Raw genomic sequence first — 20,348 nt, 5'->3', positions numbered from 1 at the left:
TGATAGTTTGCCAAGATGGCCAGAATTTTGTTAATCCAATAATTAAATTTTGTTCAAAACACATAATAGAGTCTAAGTATTGACAGAAGATTGGTGGCAGGAACATCATGTGTTTAGCGAGGATGCTGCTCAACACCCACTAGCTACACTCTTACCTTCTATATATTGGGGCACATTCATGTCAGTGTAGTTATTTTCATGGGTTTCAACATCTCTAATACTGACAAATTCTTTGCTAACACTCTGCTAGCTCTCTTAGGCTCAACGTGTATATAGCAGTATTTAATTTTCACAAATCTGGTCTGCAGCAGTTGTAGAATGAAAGCAAGCAGATTATTATACTCGTGCCATAATAGTCATATTGAGAATTCACATAGGATATATAACAAATACACGAGCCACTATTCTCTTGTTAATTTGTATTGCTATGTTTTATGCTTATGTTTGCCTGTATTGATAGTCCATGATCATTTAAGTGAGGTTCCCAGTTTATATCTATCATTGTATAAATACTCCAGTAGTAGGTTTTCATGGAACAAATTTTCTCTATCAGCCTATTAATGTACAAATGCTAAGATCCTCAATTGTATCACTACTAAAATGGCAGTTTTATTTTATGTGGTGTATATCCCTACTCCCATAACACTCTTCTTAAAACCAGCTAATCCAGGTATAGTGTTAAGCCATGTTGCCTACGGCCGAGGCAACATGGAAGAAGTTTATATATATATTATATCAGAACAAAGATGACCTGATAGTATTTTAATGAGTATTAATTCCCCTACCCCAATAAGCTACCCTAAGAGTCATAAGATATACAATACCCTTTATATTGATCTAAATATGCCCAATCTGCTGCTAATATCGGTGAAAGTACATTAGCTATTTTTAAAAATAAAATAACTGACTCAGCCTGCCGATGGTACTGATTTTCAGCTCCCCTTTTTTGCCATTAAATAATGGTAATTATAGACTAATTTGCTTATAGATATGTGTTCGAGCCGCAGACTTTGCTCCATCAAATTCTTTAGACTGATGAGTTGTAAACAAATATGACATTTCCCAAAAGGTTTTATGCTTGTAGTCAAAGAACCAGGGGATGTCTCTAACCCTGTTTTAAACCCCCTATTGGTCAATTTTAACCTGTGTGTATATAGGTTCATAAGTGATTGATACAGCCCACCAGTGGTCCTAATCTCCTAGCACCCTAATTAAACATTAAACAAAGACAGTATTAGGAAATATACGCTGTGTACAACAATGTGCTGTCAGAATTGTAGCTTTAGCTTTACCAAGTTTTAACATTTTCTTATTTCAAAGGTCCAAGAGTGACCGCTTGTATCACTATCTTTCCTCCCCTGTGTCATTCAAACTTCATTGAGCCCATGAGTGGCTCTATGTAGATATGGAGGAAGTTACAGTTTATATAAAATGAGGTTTCATCAACATGCTTACTAAAGTTAATTATTTTTGAGTACTTTGTTTTTCAGATATGTTAGAAAATAGGTAATGAAAATGATCTTTATGTGTCTTTTGTAACTATAATGTAATAATCCAGGTTGTGCCTTTTCCTGATTTCTGTTTATTTTTCATTTATTGTACTCGCTAAAAACCTCAATAAAAACTTAAATTTTTTTTATTTTTTATTAATCCTTATCCCGCTGCTCCCGGAGTCCACCACAACTAAATAAATGTATTAACCCCTATCCCGCTGCTCCCGGAGTCCACCGCAACTAAATAGATGTATTAACCCCTATCCCGCTGCTCCCGGAGCCCACCGCAACTAAATAAATGTATTAACCCCTATCCCGCTGCTCCCGGAGCCCACCGCAACTAAATAAATGTATTAACCCCTATCCCGCTGCTCCCGGAGTCCACCGCAACTAAATAAATGTATTAACCCCTATCCCGCTGCTCCCTGAGTCCACTGCAACTAAATAGATGTATTAACCCCTATCCCGCTGCTCCCGGAGCCCACCGCAACTAAATAAATGTATTAACCCCTATCCCGCTGCTCCCGGAGCCCACCGCAACTAAATAAATGTATTAACCCCTATCCCGCTGCTCCCGGAGTCCACCGCAACTAAATAAATGTATTAACACTGTTTGGTGCATATTTTTTTTTAATTCCTTATCATAATGCAAGGTCTTCAGTGACACCAACCCGACAATCACAAATGTAGTTTGTGCTGAAGCAGTCGCATTTGCTTTCAACTTGCAATAGCGGGTTAAAGTTAGCATGGTCACGATATAGTTATCGCAACTTGTGCAAACAATAGTGCACAATTTGTTAAAACAAGGGATTATCTAAAGGTTCTGTAAGAAATCTCGCCAGGAAGCCCCTGGTGAAATTTTCGAAAGGCAGTTTTTACCTTCAGAACAGTGTGTCGCAAAGGGGTGTTTTCTTAATTTATGTATGTGAAGGAGATGCATTCATTACAATATTAAAACTGTAATTTAAAAATTGCATTTATTGAAACAAATTAATGAAATATTGAATATTTGCTGTACAAATTTGCATTGTTAAATCTCATTTAAATTCATAATGAAATTATTCTGCAAAATATTTATTGTACAGAGAAACTCATATTAAAAGTACACAAGACAAAACAAACAAATTTAATGCACAAAGTAGAAATTGAGATAAAATAACAGTTTACGTGCAAGAATGCTTTTTATTTTTTTATTTATAAAATGCAAGTCAAAGTATACTGTTTTCCTTATTGTAATCCTGCTAGTGGGTTGAACAAGTGCATAGATGAAGGTTGTCTCTCAGGTCTGGTATATTCTCTTTTAACTTTTTCTCCCTGCAGATTTATCTTGCAAACTGGTGAGATTGTGTCAAAATACTTAAAAAATGTATTACCCTAAAATAAAAACACACGTATACAAAAATACCTGAAAACAGGTCATCTAATTTGTATTGGCCGCAAAATGTAATTTTTAAAAAGTGTCCCCCCTGCCCCCTGCTTACTTCACTTCCTTAACAATAAACTCCATACTTTCTATGGGAGACATCTCACAACTTGGAGGGACAGTCTGTTTTTTTTTTGGGAAGAATGGCTTGAGGTAATCAACCCCATATGTATCTCAGTAAATGTGTAGCATTCTGTTGATACTCAAGCTAACATAAAAAAATACATTTAGGGCTAGATTACAAGTGGAGCTTACTCCTGCAAACGGAATGCAATAATTAACCAGCCCTTACAAGTGACTGGTTATGGCTACTGCAACCTCACAGTAGCAATTAGAGCTCAGAAAATTAACCAGAGACTGTCACTAGGCAGTTTTGGGGCTTTAAAGTTGGTGGAAGTGGGGTGTTAGAAAAAATCTGGCACTGAAAAGTGCCTTTACATTGCGGTCTATGGGAACTGTGTGTTCCCAGTAAACATATATCTATATGACTACATACATATATATTTATGTGTTAATATGTGTACATACACATATTAACACATAAATATATATGTAAATAATCATATACATATATATTTAAAAATGCTGCCCATCGATGAGCCACTTACCCTTTCGCTGCGTGAGGTTTTGATGCCGTCTCTGCAGGCATCAGAACGAAGCTCCCATTGGAGCCTATGGAAGCACGTCTTCATGAGCGCAATGCTTCCATGCAATGCGAACGCAAAGTCACGTTCACATTGCACCAAACTTGTAATACCAGTGCACATTAGCGTGTGCTGGTATTACAAAGTGGAGCGCGCAAATATCGCTTTCTAGAAAGCAATATTTAGTGCTCCACTTGTAATCTGGCATTTAATCATTAATTAATTATAATTTAAGTTAAGTTTTTTATTTTGGTGCAACAGGTTGATATTTTGAAAATGTTGATTTTTTTTTGATTTTTTTTATTTTTAGTGTCTTTATTTTTGACAACTATTACAAAATAAGGTTATTCTACTTTGCAAGCTATTTTTGGGCCATTGGCAGAGAGCACATAATCAGATACTGCAGTAGGTAAGTATGAGAGGGGAATATAGTATAGCTTGCAGTCCCATCCAGGGGAGTATCGTGTCCATGGATAAACAGCAGTCAGGGCGTGTTCCATGCAGTCAGTAACCATGTGTAATTTAGGACTTCCAGATCCAAGTATTTGTTGTAGGCCCTTGGCATCTGTTTGAAAAAAATTAAAAAGTATGAAAGATCAGGAGAAAGGTAAGAAATGTAAGTGTGGCACTAAACTTGCCACCAAGCCAATGTAGTCATCTGACTGATAGTCAACCCTTTAACTGCTGAATCATTTCCCACTCACCCCTGTGCTGAGCTGTTTTAGTGTTTTTAGATGCTGTTCACATTTAAACCCTACCCTAGGCTATTTTCAGTGAAAAAGCTACACATATGATAATCTTCAACAATTTATATAATCTACAACACAAAGTGAGAATAGTCTTAAAATGTTAATAAACAAGGTTGTAAAAAACAGGGTGTTTTTTTCCAAAGCTCTATGGGCATAATAAGGGGTTATCCTCATATAAAGCATTTGGGTATATAAAGTGACATAGGGGCTCCCATGAGCCTCTACTCAAATAAATGCACATTTATTTACGCCAAGTGATCACCTGGACCAGGCAAGGGATTTCTTTCTTCTTAGTTCTGCAATGTCTGTGTGCTATAACGCAAATTAAAGAGTGCTAAGCATCGGCTGTATGTACTATAACCTTCTTGCTAGGAAATTAATTTATATGGGACACAGCCTTTCTCTCTTTACCTATGATTAAAAAAAGAGCTGTCTGTTAACCCTATGTACCCTAGAAGTTTAAAAAGTACTGCTGGAGTAACTTCAGTATAGAAGGAGATAGCGGGGGGGGGGGTCACAGAGGAGAGGTAAATTATATATAAAATAAATGGTGCAAATAAGAGGTCATATAGATCCAGCTTGAAACCTATACCGGAAGCACAGACTACACTCTTCATAACACAAATACTTGTCAACCAATTAGAGTATTGATAAGTGTCTCACATTGCTGGTAATACTGCTCTCCATAGCTTTTCTTCTTCTCAGCAGGGAGATTGTTCCACAACCTCTCCAAGTTCTTAAAATGAGGTTCATAGACAGCCAATGGAGTATTGAAAGCCCCTGGCTCTATGATGGACACTTTAACCCCAAAGTCCCGCAACTCTCTTCTGTAGGGAGAAGATAAAAATATTTGTTATAATTATAGGAACAACTTTACTCTTTACACCTTTATCACCATAATTATTGAAGTAAAGCTGTTAAATTCAATCTGTTCTGCACCATCATTTTATGACACAATCTATATGCCCATATACACAATATATACATCTAAAAGAAACAGTAAACCCTGATATTGTTTTATAAAATTGTTAATTATTCATATCCAGTACAATAGTTTTGCAATGCATTTCAATTATGTATTTACCTTTTTTTCTGTTATTTAAAGGGACAGTCTAGTATAAATTAAACTTTCATTATTCAGAAAGGACTTTTAATTTGAATCAACTTTCCAATTTACTTTTATCATCAAATTTGCTTTTTTCTCTTGGTATTCTTAGTTTAAACTAAACATAGGTAGGCTCATATGCTAATTTCTAAGCCTTTGAGGGCTGCCTCTTATCACATGCTTTTTAAATCTCTTTTCAACACAAAAGAGACAGAAAGTACACGTGGGCCATATAGATAACACTGTGTTCAGACACAGGAGGTTATTTAAGATCTAGCACAACACAATGCTAAATTTAATACAATAGATAATAAACAGTCACAGTCATGTGATCAGGGGGCTGGAAGAAGGTTCCTAGATACAAGGTAATCACAGAGGTAAAAAGTATATTAATATAACAGTGTTGGTTATGCAAAACTGGGGAATGGGTAATAAAGGGATTATGTATCTTTTAAAACAATAACAATTCTATGGTAGACTGTCCCTTTAAGTCTGACAAATGAGGAGTTTCCTGTTCTAGGAACAACAAGCGCACAGGGTAAGCTTCACAAGTCTTTCCTTAAAGGGTTAGAACATTCAAAATTGAAATGCGCATGGGTGCACTTCAATGCTAAAAGGATATGAAACACAAGATTTTCTTTTGTTACTCAGACAGAGCATTCAATTTCAAAAAAGTTTCCAATTTACTTCCATTATGAAATTTGCTCCATTCTCGTTGCATTTTTTTGTTGGAGAGATACCTAGGTAGGTGTCTGGATCACTACATGACAGGAAATAAGTGCTGCCATCTAGTGCTCTTGCAAAAGAATAACATTCTTGAAAACCTGCTGCCATATTAGTGCTCCATACACATGCATGCTACCTAGTATATGACTCTGCTTTTCAGAAAAGATTGATAATAGAGGTAAATTTGAAACTTTTTAAAATTTTATGCTCTATCTGAATCATGCAAGAAAAAAAATTGGGTTTCATGTCTCTTTAACCCCTTCACCCACTTGGATGTATATATACGTTGTGTGGTACTTTGGCTATCATACAGCACAACGTATATATAAGTCTGAGCTTCAGGAAGCTCCAGTGCTGGAGTCCCTGAGCTCCAGGCATCTGCCTGCATATTGTACCGGAGCACGATCGGTGAGGGCAGATGCAAGATCGTTACAGAGAGTCACACTGTGTGTGTCACTGTCTGTAACAATCATCTGCGGCGCTGGCGGGGGTGTGGGAGGGAATTTGGGAGGCGGGTGGTTAGTCGAGCAGCGGAGGGGGGAGGGAGTAGGATGGCCCTACACTGCAGAAAATAAAAAATAAAGGGAGAGGGAGGGAAGGGGCTACAGAAAAAGATGGGGTGGGGACCACTACACTACATAATCAAAATAAAAAAAATATATATATATATTTTTAAAAAGTACCTAAGATGGGGGGGAGGGTTCGAAAGCTGTTTGGTGGGGATCAGGGAGGGTGGATGATAAGGGGGATCCTACACTGCAGAAAAAAAATTAATTAAAAACAAGTGTTACATTTTCACATTGGGAGTCTGTCTGCCAGTACCTAAGATGGGGGTGACCAGTGGGGGGAGGGGGGGGAGGGAGGAGAGCTGTTTGGGAGAGATCAGATAGGGATCAGGGGTGGGAAGTTTCAGGTGGAAGAGTAATCTCTACACTAAAGCTAAAATTACAAGCTACCTAATTTGCCCCTTCACTGCTGGGAATAATGGAAGTGTGGTGCGCAGCTTTAATTTATCGGCCTTCTGATTACCAAAAAGCAATGGCAAAGCCATATATATATGCTATATCTGAATAAAGGGGATCCCAATAAATATTTTAAAACCATATGTGCCATGATTGCACAAGCGGTATATAAATTATTTCAGTGAGAAACCCAAAGTTTGAGAACAAAATTGATTATTTTTTTTTAATTTGATTGCATTTGGCGGTGAAATAGTGGCATGAAATATACCAAAATGGGCCTAGATCAATACCTTGGGTTGTTTACTTAAAAAACAAATATCGTTTTGAATGGTAAATAAAAAAAAAGCTCTATTTCTGTTTAAATGGAGTGATAGCAATAAAATGCTAAAAATTCTCCGGTATTTTTGGAAAGTTTTTTTCTGAATGTCCCGGTAGTGAAGGGATTAAATAGACATGTTTTTGCAACATACTTCCATTACTTCCTATGTACCAGTATTCAAGCTCAGATAGCTGGTGATGGTCTTTATTGTGGCTGTTAAAACTTAATATTTTTCTGTCATACAAGCCACTAGTGGCTCTGAGAAGATTTAGTGTTTAAATACTAGTGCAAAGGCCCCTACAGCTTATTATGAACCTAAAAAAACTAGAAAACTAGTTTTACTAGAAGCATTTGTGCCAACGGATGTATATTGCAAAAACGTTCCTATTTAAAATTGAAATGCACACATGCACACTTAAATTTTGAGCTTGCCATCCCTTTATTTGGCTTCAAACGAGATGATAAGATCTGGGAAAAAACGCGCTTTGCCAACATAATCTCTTGTGGCTAGCTGTGTCTTCTCCAGAAACAAATTGATAGGATCCTTTAAATAATGGGTGGCGTTTGACTGTTCAAAAACAAGGTGTTAATGCATTTTACACTGACCTAAAATGATGATTTTTTTGCAGAGAAACATTGCAATTACAAGGTGTTTACTGTACCTCTAATGGCCACAAGTCAAATTGAAACTTGTTTCTAACAAGGGTTGTACCCAAGCTCATGTTTTTGCCAAACTATTTCTATTATAGCCCATATCTAATTAAGGGGAAAGTCATAATCTAATATTTTCAGACAATATTAAGTTCTGAACTTTAGTCAATATTGCCAGCATGGATTTCAAGTGATCACATTCCCAAATTGTTTCTGCCAATCAAAGGCCTCAGCTGCAAAATTGTTTTTCCCACATAACACAAAAAATGTATTTTGCCTCTGTCAAGTTCTTGATACTGACATAAAAAATCAAAATCCAAAAGAAAATGACAAATGCAGCTTTAAATATTAAATGATATGCGTTTTGATTGATCTCTATTTATGAAGTATCTAATGTTAATAAGTGACGTGCAAAATTAACGTAATTTTTCCAAAACAAAAGCAATATGTGTTAATGACAAATAAAGCCATTTGAACAGGGGCATTATGGGTATAGTGGGATTGTGTGTAGGATGGTTTATTTATGTTGATAATAGTGTAAAAGAGCTATTTTTTTATTTTTATTTCTTAAATCATAATTGATCAAGAATAAGTGTGTATCAGTCTTGCTTGATTTTGGACTTCAATGAATAACTGTGCAGGAAATGAATATATCACAGAAAAGTGTCCCTAAATTCTATAATCTACAATAGTGGGATTCTAAATATTCATCATCAAAGCACAACATTGTTAGATTTATTTTGCTGAAACAATGCAGATGTTTCAATCCCACTAAAGGTTTACATTATGGGGCCTATTTATTAATGTGCGAGCAGACATGATCCGATATTATGGATCATGTCCGCTGCACATCGATAAATGCCGACAGCATACGCTCTAGGCATTAATCATTGCACCAGCAGTTCTTGTGAACTGCTGGTGCAATTACGCCCCTGCCGCTAGCAGGGGCTGTCAGATTTCTGGCGATGTCTGTCCGTCGCCTCAGAGCAGGCGAACAGGTTATGGAGCAGCGAGCCCGAACACGTACGCAGCTTGATAAATATGCCCCTTTGACTGTACATAACGTGTTTTTATTCTGCAGGATAATGGCAACAACATTTTTAAAAAAACATTTGAAAAATGGAAAAAATACCACAACACCCATATTAAAACAGTCAGCTCTAGAATGTGGATATGTTATGTATTTTTTAAAAGGAATATCCTAAAAGATTTCTGTTAGTAACATCAGATTGGTGCCAAAAAACATGTACCATGGATCTAGAACGCCAACAATTGCCACAAACACACGGAACACCAGAGAATAAAATCTCTTTTATGTCAATCATGATTTCAAAAACAAATAAACTGTAACTTACAATACTGAAATGTGAGTATTAAATAAATACACATGCTTTTAGATACATTTGCCGTAACAGGTTTTCTAGATTTTGCTCTTGTGAATTTTGTTTTCTCTTATTTCTGCAAGTTTTCCTTTGCTGTACAAGATATTAGGGATTTGATTTAACAAGGGCCTTCAGGCTCGCCGGTGATAGCAGTTATGAAGCAGCGGTCTAAACCGCCGCTCCATAACTTGTCCGCTGTCTCTGAGGCTGCGGTCTTCAATCCGCGGCCGCAAATCTGCAGGGGGCTGTATTGCACAAGCAGTTCTGGTAAACTACTTGTGCAATGATAAATGCTGACAGCGTATGCTGACCGCATTCAGCGATGTCTGTCGGACATGATTCGCTACAGCGTATAATGTTGAAGAGACATTGGTAAATCTACCCCCAGGTATTTGGCCAACAAATACAATTAAAAATGTAAATTACAGGAATGCCCAATAGCGAAAGACTAGATAAAAAAAGATGAAGAGAGCCTAAATGAATCTAAACCATAATTTTAAAAGTTAATTCAATATGGCATTGTCAGCTCTTTTGAGTGTGTTTGGAGCTGTCTTTGTATGGTATTGAATTATGGTCTCCCTGTTCCTTTGCTCTGTCCATCTACTGATCTGAATTTAGATATTTTCCTCTACTCTGATAATTCTGTATCTGGATCTGTGTAATTACATAAATTGTCTACTCCTGAATCTGACCATGTTACTGGCTTGGGCCTATAAGAACCCATTTCCTGCAAAAACTCATTCATTGATTACTGCGGATGTTTGTAGCAAGAATCCAGCAAGAATACAGCTTTGTCTCTACAGTTTGTGTTCCTGTGTACTGACTACAGCTTCTTTGACTACTCCGGCTCTCTCTGATTCTTGACTTTTGCTTGTCATAATTACACCATCTACTAGATTCCAATTCAGCTGAGCACCAGTATTGTTGCAGTGTTTTGCCCTTGCCAAAAACCACTGCACCATTCAAAAACTTCTTGAGATATATACTAACAAATCAAATAGCAATTTATCAAGTACCTTTATCTGCCTAATTCAGTAAGTGGCAAAAAGACCTGTAAATGTGTTGATAAGGATTGTGATTTTGCATTGTGATGACGTTGAACAAGCCTGGCCCATGATAAGTATATAGGCCATTTTCAGCAATCAGATATTGCATTTTCGGTGCTGTAAACCAATAGAAAAAGTGTGATTGTGATTGCATCAACACTGGAAGCCATTAAGCTGACAATAAGTATTAAATTGTATATTGTGAGCTGCCCTAAGTTTTGTAATCCTTCCCATTTGAGGAAACAACAAGCCCCTATGTGTATCAAAGATAAGGCTAATATTATGATTTTAGAATGATGTAATAAAAGTTTAACATAAATTTTCTATTTTATGCAATAATGGTACAGACACACATTGAAGCAGTTCATAGCTCATGTTACCTCAAGCTGTCTGAGAAAGCCTCCACTCCATACTTAGAAAGAGCATATCCTCCACCAATGTTTGACAGTCTTCCTGCAAGACTAGAAACATTAACAATGCGCCCACAGGCTTTTCTGATGAGTGGCAGCAGATTCAGTGTCACATCCACCAAACCAAGCAGGTTCACATTCAGCACTTTAGCAAAATCCTCTTTTCTTTGCCATTCATTTGGTGCAAATGCATGGCCAAATGCAGCATTATTTACTAAGCCCCAGAGTCCTAAAGGATACAAGAAGAATATAATGAAGAATCTATAGAACAAATTATATTATTCTTTTCTTTAATTATATAATTTAGCAGTTGTCAGTCCTTGTCTTATCTGTTAACTTTAGGGCAACCTGCAAAATGTCCAATGCTTATCTGAATTGTCAATATGTCTACTCATTCAACAACCATCTAACTTCTATAAATTCACTACCATGGCCTGTGTTGTTAAAAGAAAGCAAATTAATGCATTGTATAACATTATAGATTGTATTTACTTGGCTGAGCAGTCACATTTTTGTTTAATAACTCTGACTATTTTGTTTCTGGGACTGGAAGACTTGGATCCACAATGAAGAATCCGGTCTTCTAAAAATTAACTTTTATTGCAAAAGTGTAAAAACTGAGACGTACACAGCAACATACAAGCGCAGCACTGTCAGGCTGCGCTTGTATGTTTTGCTCCTTGCTGTGTGCATCTCCGTTTTTACACTTTTGAAATAAAAGTAAATTTTTAGAGGACCGGACTCTTCTTTCTTCATTGTGGATTAATTTACCAGGCATGGAATTTTGCCTGCTTATTCGTCATCTCCAAGAGTCTGGGTAAGGGATTCCACTACGTGACGTCATTGGACCATGAAAGGTGTAACGGACCTAAGCTGGAGAGCAACGCCGAAGACGCCACAGTGGCACAGACGAGTTTGAAGTATATTGAGGTCTGGTGGCTTCTTTCTCCCTGTGCATCTACTGGTTACGTAAGTAGAGAGCATAGCTCCAGGGTTTAGTGCGTTACTCACACATAAGCATTGATTTGTTTGTGGGCTGTTTTTGACAAAGACCCTTACCGGGTAAAGATTATCACCACTACTGAGTTTGTATATTCTGACTACAGACAGACCTCTTCACTGGAAGACTTGGCACAGAGTTATTGTGTTCCTGATTGTGGTTGAGCAGTTCCTGTAGTCAGTAAGCAGTCTGTGAGTGGGGTCTATGTGGTCACCTGTTTACTTTTGTGCAAAACTTTTATAGGGGAAGTAATGACAGTGGGACGGAACTTTCAAAGTGGGATAATTACACAAAATTAATTACAGCTTGGACTTCTGAATAAGGAATGATGTACAACTATTTAATACCCCAGATAATTTCTCCTATCACTTTATCACATCTCCAATATCAGCTCAAGTGTCACAGGGTTTTTGATGCACGCTCAAGTGTCACAGGGTTTTTGGCGCACGTGACTGCATGTGCTGTGTTGATTCTGGCTCTGCTCTAGTCTGAATGAGGCTGAGCTCAGGAGTGAAAACAACTGTGTACCGCGCTAACTATTGTCTCGAGGAGGACCAGATCAGACTAGCAGTGCTCTGCCTCTATGTCTACTTGTAATTGTGTGGTGTGCTCAGCTGAGTGAGGACGTCACACCGGTCATGACCACTCAGTCTGGATTCAGTCTATAGGCTAGATGATGGCTGTGCTGGGGAAGCAGATCTAGTCCTGGCTCCTATATACACTTTGTTTGATTTTAGAGCAGATGGTTTTTTACTGCACTTACTAGAATTATATAACAAGGGAGGTGCTCTAAAGTTATTTACAACATGGCATATTACCAGTAAGCAGGACAGGTAGTCTTGAAATATTCACAAGATGTATAACACTGTCCTAAATAAATGTTTCTAGTAAGCTGCTCAAACTCATTAACAATACTGCCTGATCACACTTGTGCATGTAGCACTAACATAGCATAGGATGTGTAGTATTATGAGATATTATTGCCTGAGGTGTAATCAGCTTCATGAGATTAATTTATACTATTACTAAGGTAGATGAATAATTTTACACAATTTTTGAATGTATGTGTATAAATGTGTGTGTGTAAATATGTGTATGCGTATATGTGTTTTGTAAATGTGTATAAGTATGTATGCGTGCGTGTATAACTGTGCATGTGTGTTTGTAAATGTGTGTATGTGTATATGAGTGTATAAATGTGTATAAGTATGTATGCTTGCGTGTATAACTGCATGTGTGTGTGTAAATGTGTGAATGTGTATATGTGTGTATAAGTGTGTGTGTATAACTGTGCATGTGTGTGTAAATGTGTGTATAAATGTGTATAAGTATGTGTGTGTATAAATGTTTATAAGTGTGTATAAGTGTGTTTGTATGTAACTGTGCATGTGTGTGTAAATGTGTGAATGTGTATATGTGTGTATAAACTTTGCATGTGTGTGTGTAAATGTGTATAAGTGTCTGTGTATATAAATATGTGTGTATGAGCATGTATGTATGTAGGTGTATAACTGTGTGTGTGTATTACTGTGCATGTGTGTGTGTGTGTAAATATGTGCGTATGAGCATATATGTAGGTGTATAACTGAGTGTGTGTATAACAGTGCATGTGTGTGTAAATATGTGCATATGAGCAGGTATGTATGTAGGTGTATAACTGTGTGTGTATGAGTATGCATGCGTGTGTGTATGAGGGTGTATGTAAATAGGTGTTATTTGTGTTTGCGGAAGTGGATAACACGGCTAGTGGATGACGGATTACGCAGTTGACGAATACTGGAAGTGACAATAACGATTTGACATCACTTCCGTTACATGCATTCCAATCATATCTTGTATATGTTAAACATGCGTTCTAAGTCTGTCATAGGACGTAGCTCATCAAGGGGCATATTTCTCTAAATTATGGTGCCAAATGATTATGGAAATCAGCCAATAAGGAAACATCATATACCCTTTATATAGACACCTCAATAGAACTGTTTATAGGGGTCGATTTATCAAAGCGTCAACTGAAAATACACTTGAATTCAGCGTTGTATTTGTCAGAAGATTGATCCGCCGTAGTTATCAAAGCATCAAGATCGGCAAATGTTGAAATTTGTGACGTAAGTGTAAGTGCCTTTTGTGACATTGTATATTATACTTTGAAAGTATGTATATATGAAATTAGTATTAAAGATAAACATTGATGCTGACATTAGAACACACAGTGTAATATTTTAGACAAGGATTTTAAAATTCTAATTGATGTTTGATTCAATATAATCTTAAACTGATAGCTCAAAGGGATAGTCACCTAACTTTAAACTGTCATGATTAAGATACAGCAGATATTAAAACCACCTCTTTACTGGCATGCTATTTTCAGTGTATTTCTTCCTTCTCTTGGATTTCTTTTTCAGTAAGAAATGTCATCTTATATGCCAGCCCATTTTATAACACCTGTGAAGGGGTGGCTTTTAAAACTAGGTTGCAATCAGTAGGGGTTACACAGGTGCAGATAAAAAACTGACCCAGCTCTTAAAATATCCATTGACTGCAAATAAATACACATGATACTCTGATTACATGTTATATTTGCAATTATTCCTGAATAATAATACATTTACACTATATACATAAAGTGGTATAAATAAACACAGAGATATGTAAGACAACATTGTTTAGAACAACAAAATGAATTTAGGGACATGTAAATATGTTTGCAAAAGATTTTTGACATAATACACACACACACATATATATATATATATATATATATATATATATATATATATATATATATGTACAAAAGATATATGTACAAATTCTAGCATTAATAATCATTTATAATAAAAAAAAATGAGAGAAAAGCATATCATGACTTCTAGAAATAGAAATACACATTAATTTATGTGAAAGTATCATATAACAGATTTTTTTGTATAACAAATAAATATAAAAATAACTTTCTATGACATATTATTTTTTGAGGTATAAATGTAGATATTTCTTGGGCAATAACAGTTGAAAAATAAAAGATTAGCTTTAGAGATACATGCTTGTTCATGGACAGTAATAAAATGGAATATATAAAGTTGGGAAAAACCCGAATAACCGCAACATCGATGACAGTAAAAACCAGTCCGATGCACTTTGCACCGTACTTGACGCAAGTGTTTTTGACGGCTTTTTTGATAAATAAGGGTATAGTATTCAAATCCGCGTCAGCGATGTCTCGCGAGCGTATTGATGCTGGCGAATGCACTGAGATTGACGCTTTGATAAATTGACCCCATAGTCTTGAGAAAGGTTCATCTATGTGCAATTCAGATTTGACTGGAATATCCCTTTAAAAGATATATATTATCTTTAAAATTAGATACATTGCCTAGTTAGATAAAAAATGTATATATTTATATCAGACACGTGATACATAAAGGGACTATAAAATCTAAATTAAACTTTTCATGCTTCGGACGGCACACAATGTTATACAAATTTCCAATTAACTTCTAATATTAAAATTTGCTTTTCCCCTTTGATATCATTAAAATCATACATAGGTAGGCTCAGGAGCATCAATACACTACTGAGGGCTAGCTGGCGATTGGTGGATACAAATATATGCCTCTTGTCATTGGCTCACCCAATATGTTCAGCTAGCTCACAGTAGTGCATTTCTGCACCTAAGCCCACCATGGGTTACTATTCAACAAAGTAACCAACAAAATTAAGCAAATTTGATAAAAGTAAATTGGCATATTGTATAAAATGACATGCACTATCTGTAATATGATAGTTTTATTTTCACTTTCTGTCCCTTTAAAAGACCATATAACTCTCTTATTTAAACAAGCATCACATGCCCCAGGCTAACTTAAAGGGGCTTTTTATTTTTATCCTCAAAACCAGACTCCAGCTGTCCTCCACCAATATACTGGACAATAGTGATGTCGCGAATAGTTCGCCGGCGAACATAGCTTGTTCGTGTTCGCCGCTGGCGGGCGAACATATGCGATGTTCGATCCGCCCCCTATTCGTCATCATTGAGTAAAACTTTGACCCTGTACCTCACAGTCAGCAGACACATTCCAGCCAATCAGCAGCAGACCCTCCCTCCCAGACCCGCTTACCTCCTGGACAGCATCCATTTTAGATTCATTCGGAAGCTGCATTCTTAATGAGAGGAGGGACAGTGTAGCTGCTGCTGATTTAATAGGGAAATCGATAGCTAGGCTAGTGTATTCAGTGTCCACTACAGTCCTGAAGGACTCATCTGATCTCTGCTGTAAGGACAGCACCCCAAAAAGCCCTTTTTAGGGCTAGAACATCAGTCTGCTTTTTTTTTTTTTCTGTGTAATCTAATTGCAGTTGCCTGCCTGCCTGCCAGCGTGTGTGTCAGGCTCACAGCGTATAATGTTCCCACTTGCCCACCACTCATATCTGGTGTAACAGTAGTGTACATTTAAAAAAAACAACACTTTTTTGACTGTGTTAAATAATAGCAGTCAGTTTCCTTCACACGTGTGCATTTCAGTGCCTGCCAGGGCACAGTGTCACCCCAGTGCAACTCATATCTGGTGTAACAGAAGAGTACATTTAAAAAAAACAACACTTTTTTGACTGTGTTAAATAATAGCAGTCAGTTTCCTTCACACGTGTGCGTTTCAGTGCCTGCCAGGGCACAGTGTCACCCCAGTGCAACTCATATCTGGTGTAACAGTAGTGTACATTTAAAAAAAAAAAAAAAACTTTTTTGACTGTGTTAAATAATAACAGTCCGTTTCCTTCACACGTGTGCGTTTCAGTGCCTGCCAGGGCACAGTGTCACCCCAGTGCAACTCATATCTGGTGTAACAGTAGTGTACATTTAAAAAAACAACACTTTTTTGACTGTGTTAAATACTAGCAGTCAGTTTCCTTCACACGTGTGCTTTTCAGTGCCTGCCAGGGCACAGTGTCACCGCAGTGCAACTCCTATCTGGTGTAACAGTAGTGTACATTTAAAAAACAACAACACTTTTTTGACTGTGAAATAATAGCAGTAAGTTTCCTTCACACGTGTGCGTTTCAGTGCCTGCCAGGGCACATTGTCACCCCAGTGCAACTCATATCTGGTGTAACAGTAGTGTACATTTAAAAAAAACAACAACACTTTTTTGACTGTGAAATAATAGCAGTCAGTTTCCTTCACACGTGTGCGTTTCAGTGCCTGCCAGGGCACAGTGTCACCCCAGTGCAACTCATATCTGGTGTAACAGTAGTGTACATTTAAAAAAAACAAAACACTTTTTTGACTGTGTTAAATAATAGCAGTCAGTTTCCTTCACACGTGTGCGTTTCAGTGCCTGCCAGGGCACAGTGTCACCCCAGTGCAACTCATATCTGGTGTAACAGTAGTGTACATTTAAAAAACAACAACACTTTTTTGACTGTGAAATAATAGCAGTAAGTTTCCTTCACACGTGTGCGTTTCAGTGCCTGCCAGGGCACAGTGTCACCCCAGTGCAACATAATATCTGGTGTAACAGTAGTGTACATTTAAAAAAAAAAAAACACTTTTTTGACTGTGAAATAATAGCAGTCAGTTTCCTTCACACGTGTGCGTTTCAGTGCCTGCCTGCCAGGGCACAGTGTCATACCAGTGCCACCACTCATATCTGGTGTAACAGTAGTGTACATTTAAAAAAAACAACATTTTTTTGACTGTGAAATAATAGCAGTCAGTTTCCTTCACACGTGTGCGTTTCAGTGCCTGCCTGCCAGGGCACAGTGTCATACCAGTGCCACCACTCATATCTGTTGTAACAGTAGTGTACATTTTAAAAAAAACAACATTTTTTTGACTGTGAAATAATAGCAGTCAGTTTCCTTCACACGTGTGGGTTTCAGTGCCTGCCTGCCTGCCTGCCTGCCAGGGCACATTGTCACACCAGTGCAACTCATATCTGGTGTAACAGTAGTGTACATTTAAAAAAAACAACACTGATAGGGGACGTAACAGGGATTAAACTGATAAGAATAGTACTACTTAACACACCACTCCTATCTGGTGGCACATTAGATTGCACGCCCAGTGCCCCAAATTTGAAGTAGGAGGACCGACCAAGCATCTTTTTCCATCTCCGGGTTTCTAAAATCGATGCCATATACACGTCCCCTGATAGGGGACGTAACAGGGATTAAACTGATAAGAATAGTACTACTTAACACACCACTCCTATCTGGTGGCACATTAGATTGCACGTGCAGTGCCCCAAATTTGAAGTAGGAGGACTGACCAAGCATCTTTTTCCATCTCCCGGTTCCTAAAATCGATGCCATATACACGTCCCCTGATAGGGGACGTAACAGGGATTAAACTGATAGGAATAGTACTACTTAACACACCTTATAATAATGCAGAGAGAGGCAATGCAGAGAGAGGAGTCTGAAGAAGAGGAGTCAGAGGAGGAAAGTGGCTTTGAGGAGGTGGAAGACCAAACACAGCAGGCGTCCCAGGGGGCTTGTTGTCACCTTTCGGGGACCCTTGGTGTTGTACGTGGCTGGGTGGAGGAAGAGACCTTCAATGACATCAGTGAGGACAAGGAATGGGACATGGCGAGCTTGGTATCCAACCTTGTGCAAATGGGGAGTTTGCGGTTGTGCAAATGGACTGTTTTCGGTTGTTTGCTGTGCGTTAAACGGGGAGTTTGGTCTGTCACTGTGAAGCGGGCGTAACCCTTACACTACCTGGTCGATACAACTTCATACCTGATGTTTTAAAGCACGTTATTCCAAACAATTTAGGAATGTTAGGTGATTTATGCCCTTTATGGATTAAAACCAGACTCTGCATCAACTATGTAATTTTCCATGGGAGTTTTGCTATGGATCCCGCTCCGACATACCACAGTCCAGGTGTTAGTCCCCTTTAAACAACTTTTCCATCACTATTGTGGCCAGAAAGAGTCCCTGTGGATTTTAAAATTTGCCTGCCTATTGAAGTCTATGGCGGTTCGCCCGGTTCGCCCATTCACGAACAGTTGTGGAAGTTTGCGTTCACCGTTCGCGAACCCAAATTTTTATGTTCGCGACATCACTAGTACAATCTGTGATGGGCACAATGATAGTTGTCTCACACAATGTCCCACCTAACAGCACTACCTTAGCCCCAATGTTAATCCCATGATGTATATTTTTGATAACTGATCAGTCATTTTACCCCTTGGCTGCCAGTAACATACACATTTAAGATTGTACCTATTTAGCTGCCAGTAACAAGTAAACAGAAGTGATTTTAAACTCTTCTCTGCCCGTCACTACTTTCTGCTCCATACTGTAGTGCATATAGGCATTGGATTTTCTTTTTTTTTTTTGCACAAGCACTTGTTAATTTACAATATTTAGTTCTTATTAAAAAAAATTAAGGAAAAAATTGTCTCTTTATATGGAAATTAAAAACATGGTGGGGAGGGACATATAAAGTGGGAGGGACAAGGGAAGTGGGAGGGGCACATGGGATGGGAGGGGCAATATGGTAGAGGAGGGGCAGAGGAGGTACGTAGGTGGAGCAAAGTGGAGGTGGGGGGCCCTGCCACACTTTTGCTCGGGGCCCTGGTTGGTCTCAGTCCGCCCATGGGTATATCCTTGCTGCATTTTACATTGATAAAACTAACCTACTTAGAAACGCCATTCTAAAGATTCTTTTGGCGCAATTACATTATCAAGCTATGTTATTTTAACTAAATGTTGCTTTAAATCAATTTCTGGGCTTTTTTAGGAAAAGTGTTATACTTGTAACAACATTTTTCTTTCATAATTGTGATAGAGCAAGCAATTTAAAATACAATCTAGTTTACTTCTTTTATCAAATTTTCTTCTATCTCTTGGTACCTTTTTTGAAAGTCAGAGACGTATGTTTAGACGGCCCATTTCTGGAGCACTATATGGCAGCAGTGTTTGCAAGAATGTTATCCATTTGCAAGAGCACTATTTCCTGCCATGTAGTGCTCCAGATGCCTACCTAGGTATCTCTTCAATACAGAATATCATGGGAACAAAGTCAATTTGATAATAGAAGTAAATTGGAAACTTTTTTTAAATGGATAAATCTAAATGTGTGAATCACAAAAACAATGTTTAGCTTTCATAGGCCTAGATTTAGAGTTTTGTCGGTAACGACCCGCGTAGCTAACGCCGGCTTTTTTCTGGCCGCACCATAAAAATAACTCTGGTATTGAGAGTCCACAGAAAGGCTGCGTTAGGCTCCAAAAAAGGAGCGTAGAGCATATTTAACGCAGCTTCAACTCTCGATACCAGAGTTGCTTACGCAAGCGGCCAGCCTCAAAAACGTGCTCGTGCACGATTCTCCCATAGGAAACAATGGGGCTGTTTGAGCTGAAAAAAAACCTAACACCTGCAAAAAAGCCGCGTTCAGCTCCTAACGCAGCCCCATTGTTTGCTATGGGGAA

At 37.9% G+C, this 20,348-nt stretch overlaps 1 protein-coding gene across 2 annotated transcripts in view; it reads right to left on the bottom strand.

Annotated features, from left to right (window-relative positions):
- Positions 1-2,451: 2,451 nt before the first annotated feature.
- LOC128654301 (retinol dehydrogenase 7) overlaps positions 2,452-20,348 on the bottom strand; it is a 46,964-nt gene continuing 29,067 nt past the window's right edge. For both annotated transcript variants that reach the window (XM_053708163.1, XM_053708162.1), the window contains exons 3-5: positions 10,881-11,139; positions 4,973-5,136; positions 2,452-4,125 (exon numbers count right to left, since the gene is read on the bottom strand). In XM_053708163.1, coding sequence (XP_053564138.1) covers positions 3,905-4,125; positions 4,973-5,136; positions 10,881-11,139 — 644 coding nt within the window. In that variant the 3' untranslated portion in view covers positions 2,452-3,904. The remainder of the gene's footprint in view (positions 4,126-4,972; positions 5,137-10,880; positions 11,140-20,348) is intronic.

This window comes from Bombina bombina, chromosome 3 (assembly GCF_027579735.1).
Source record: "Bombina bombina isolate aBomBom1 chromosome 3, aBomBom1.pri, whole genome shotgun sequence".
Taxonomy (NCBI): Eukaryota; Metazoa; Chordata; class Amphibia; order Anura; family Bombinatoridae; genus Bombina; species Bombina bombina.
The sequence above is the reverse complement of the archived record's forward strand: the minus strand, read 5'-3'. Positions and strand labels throughout refer to the sequence as shown.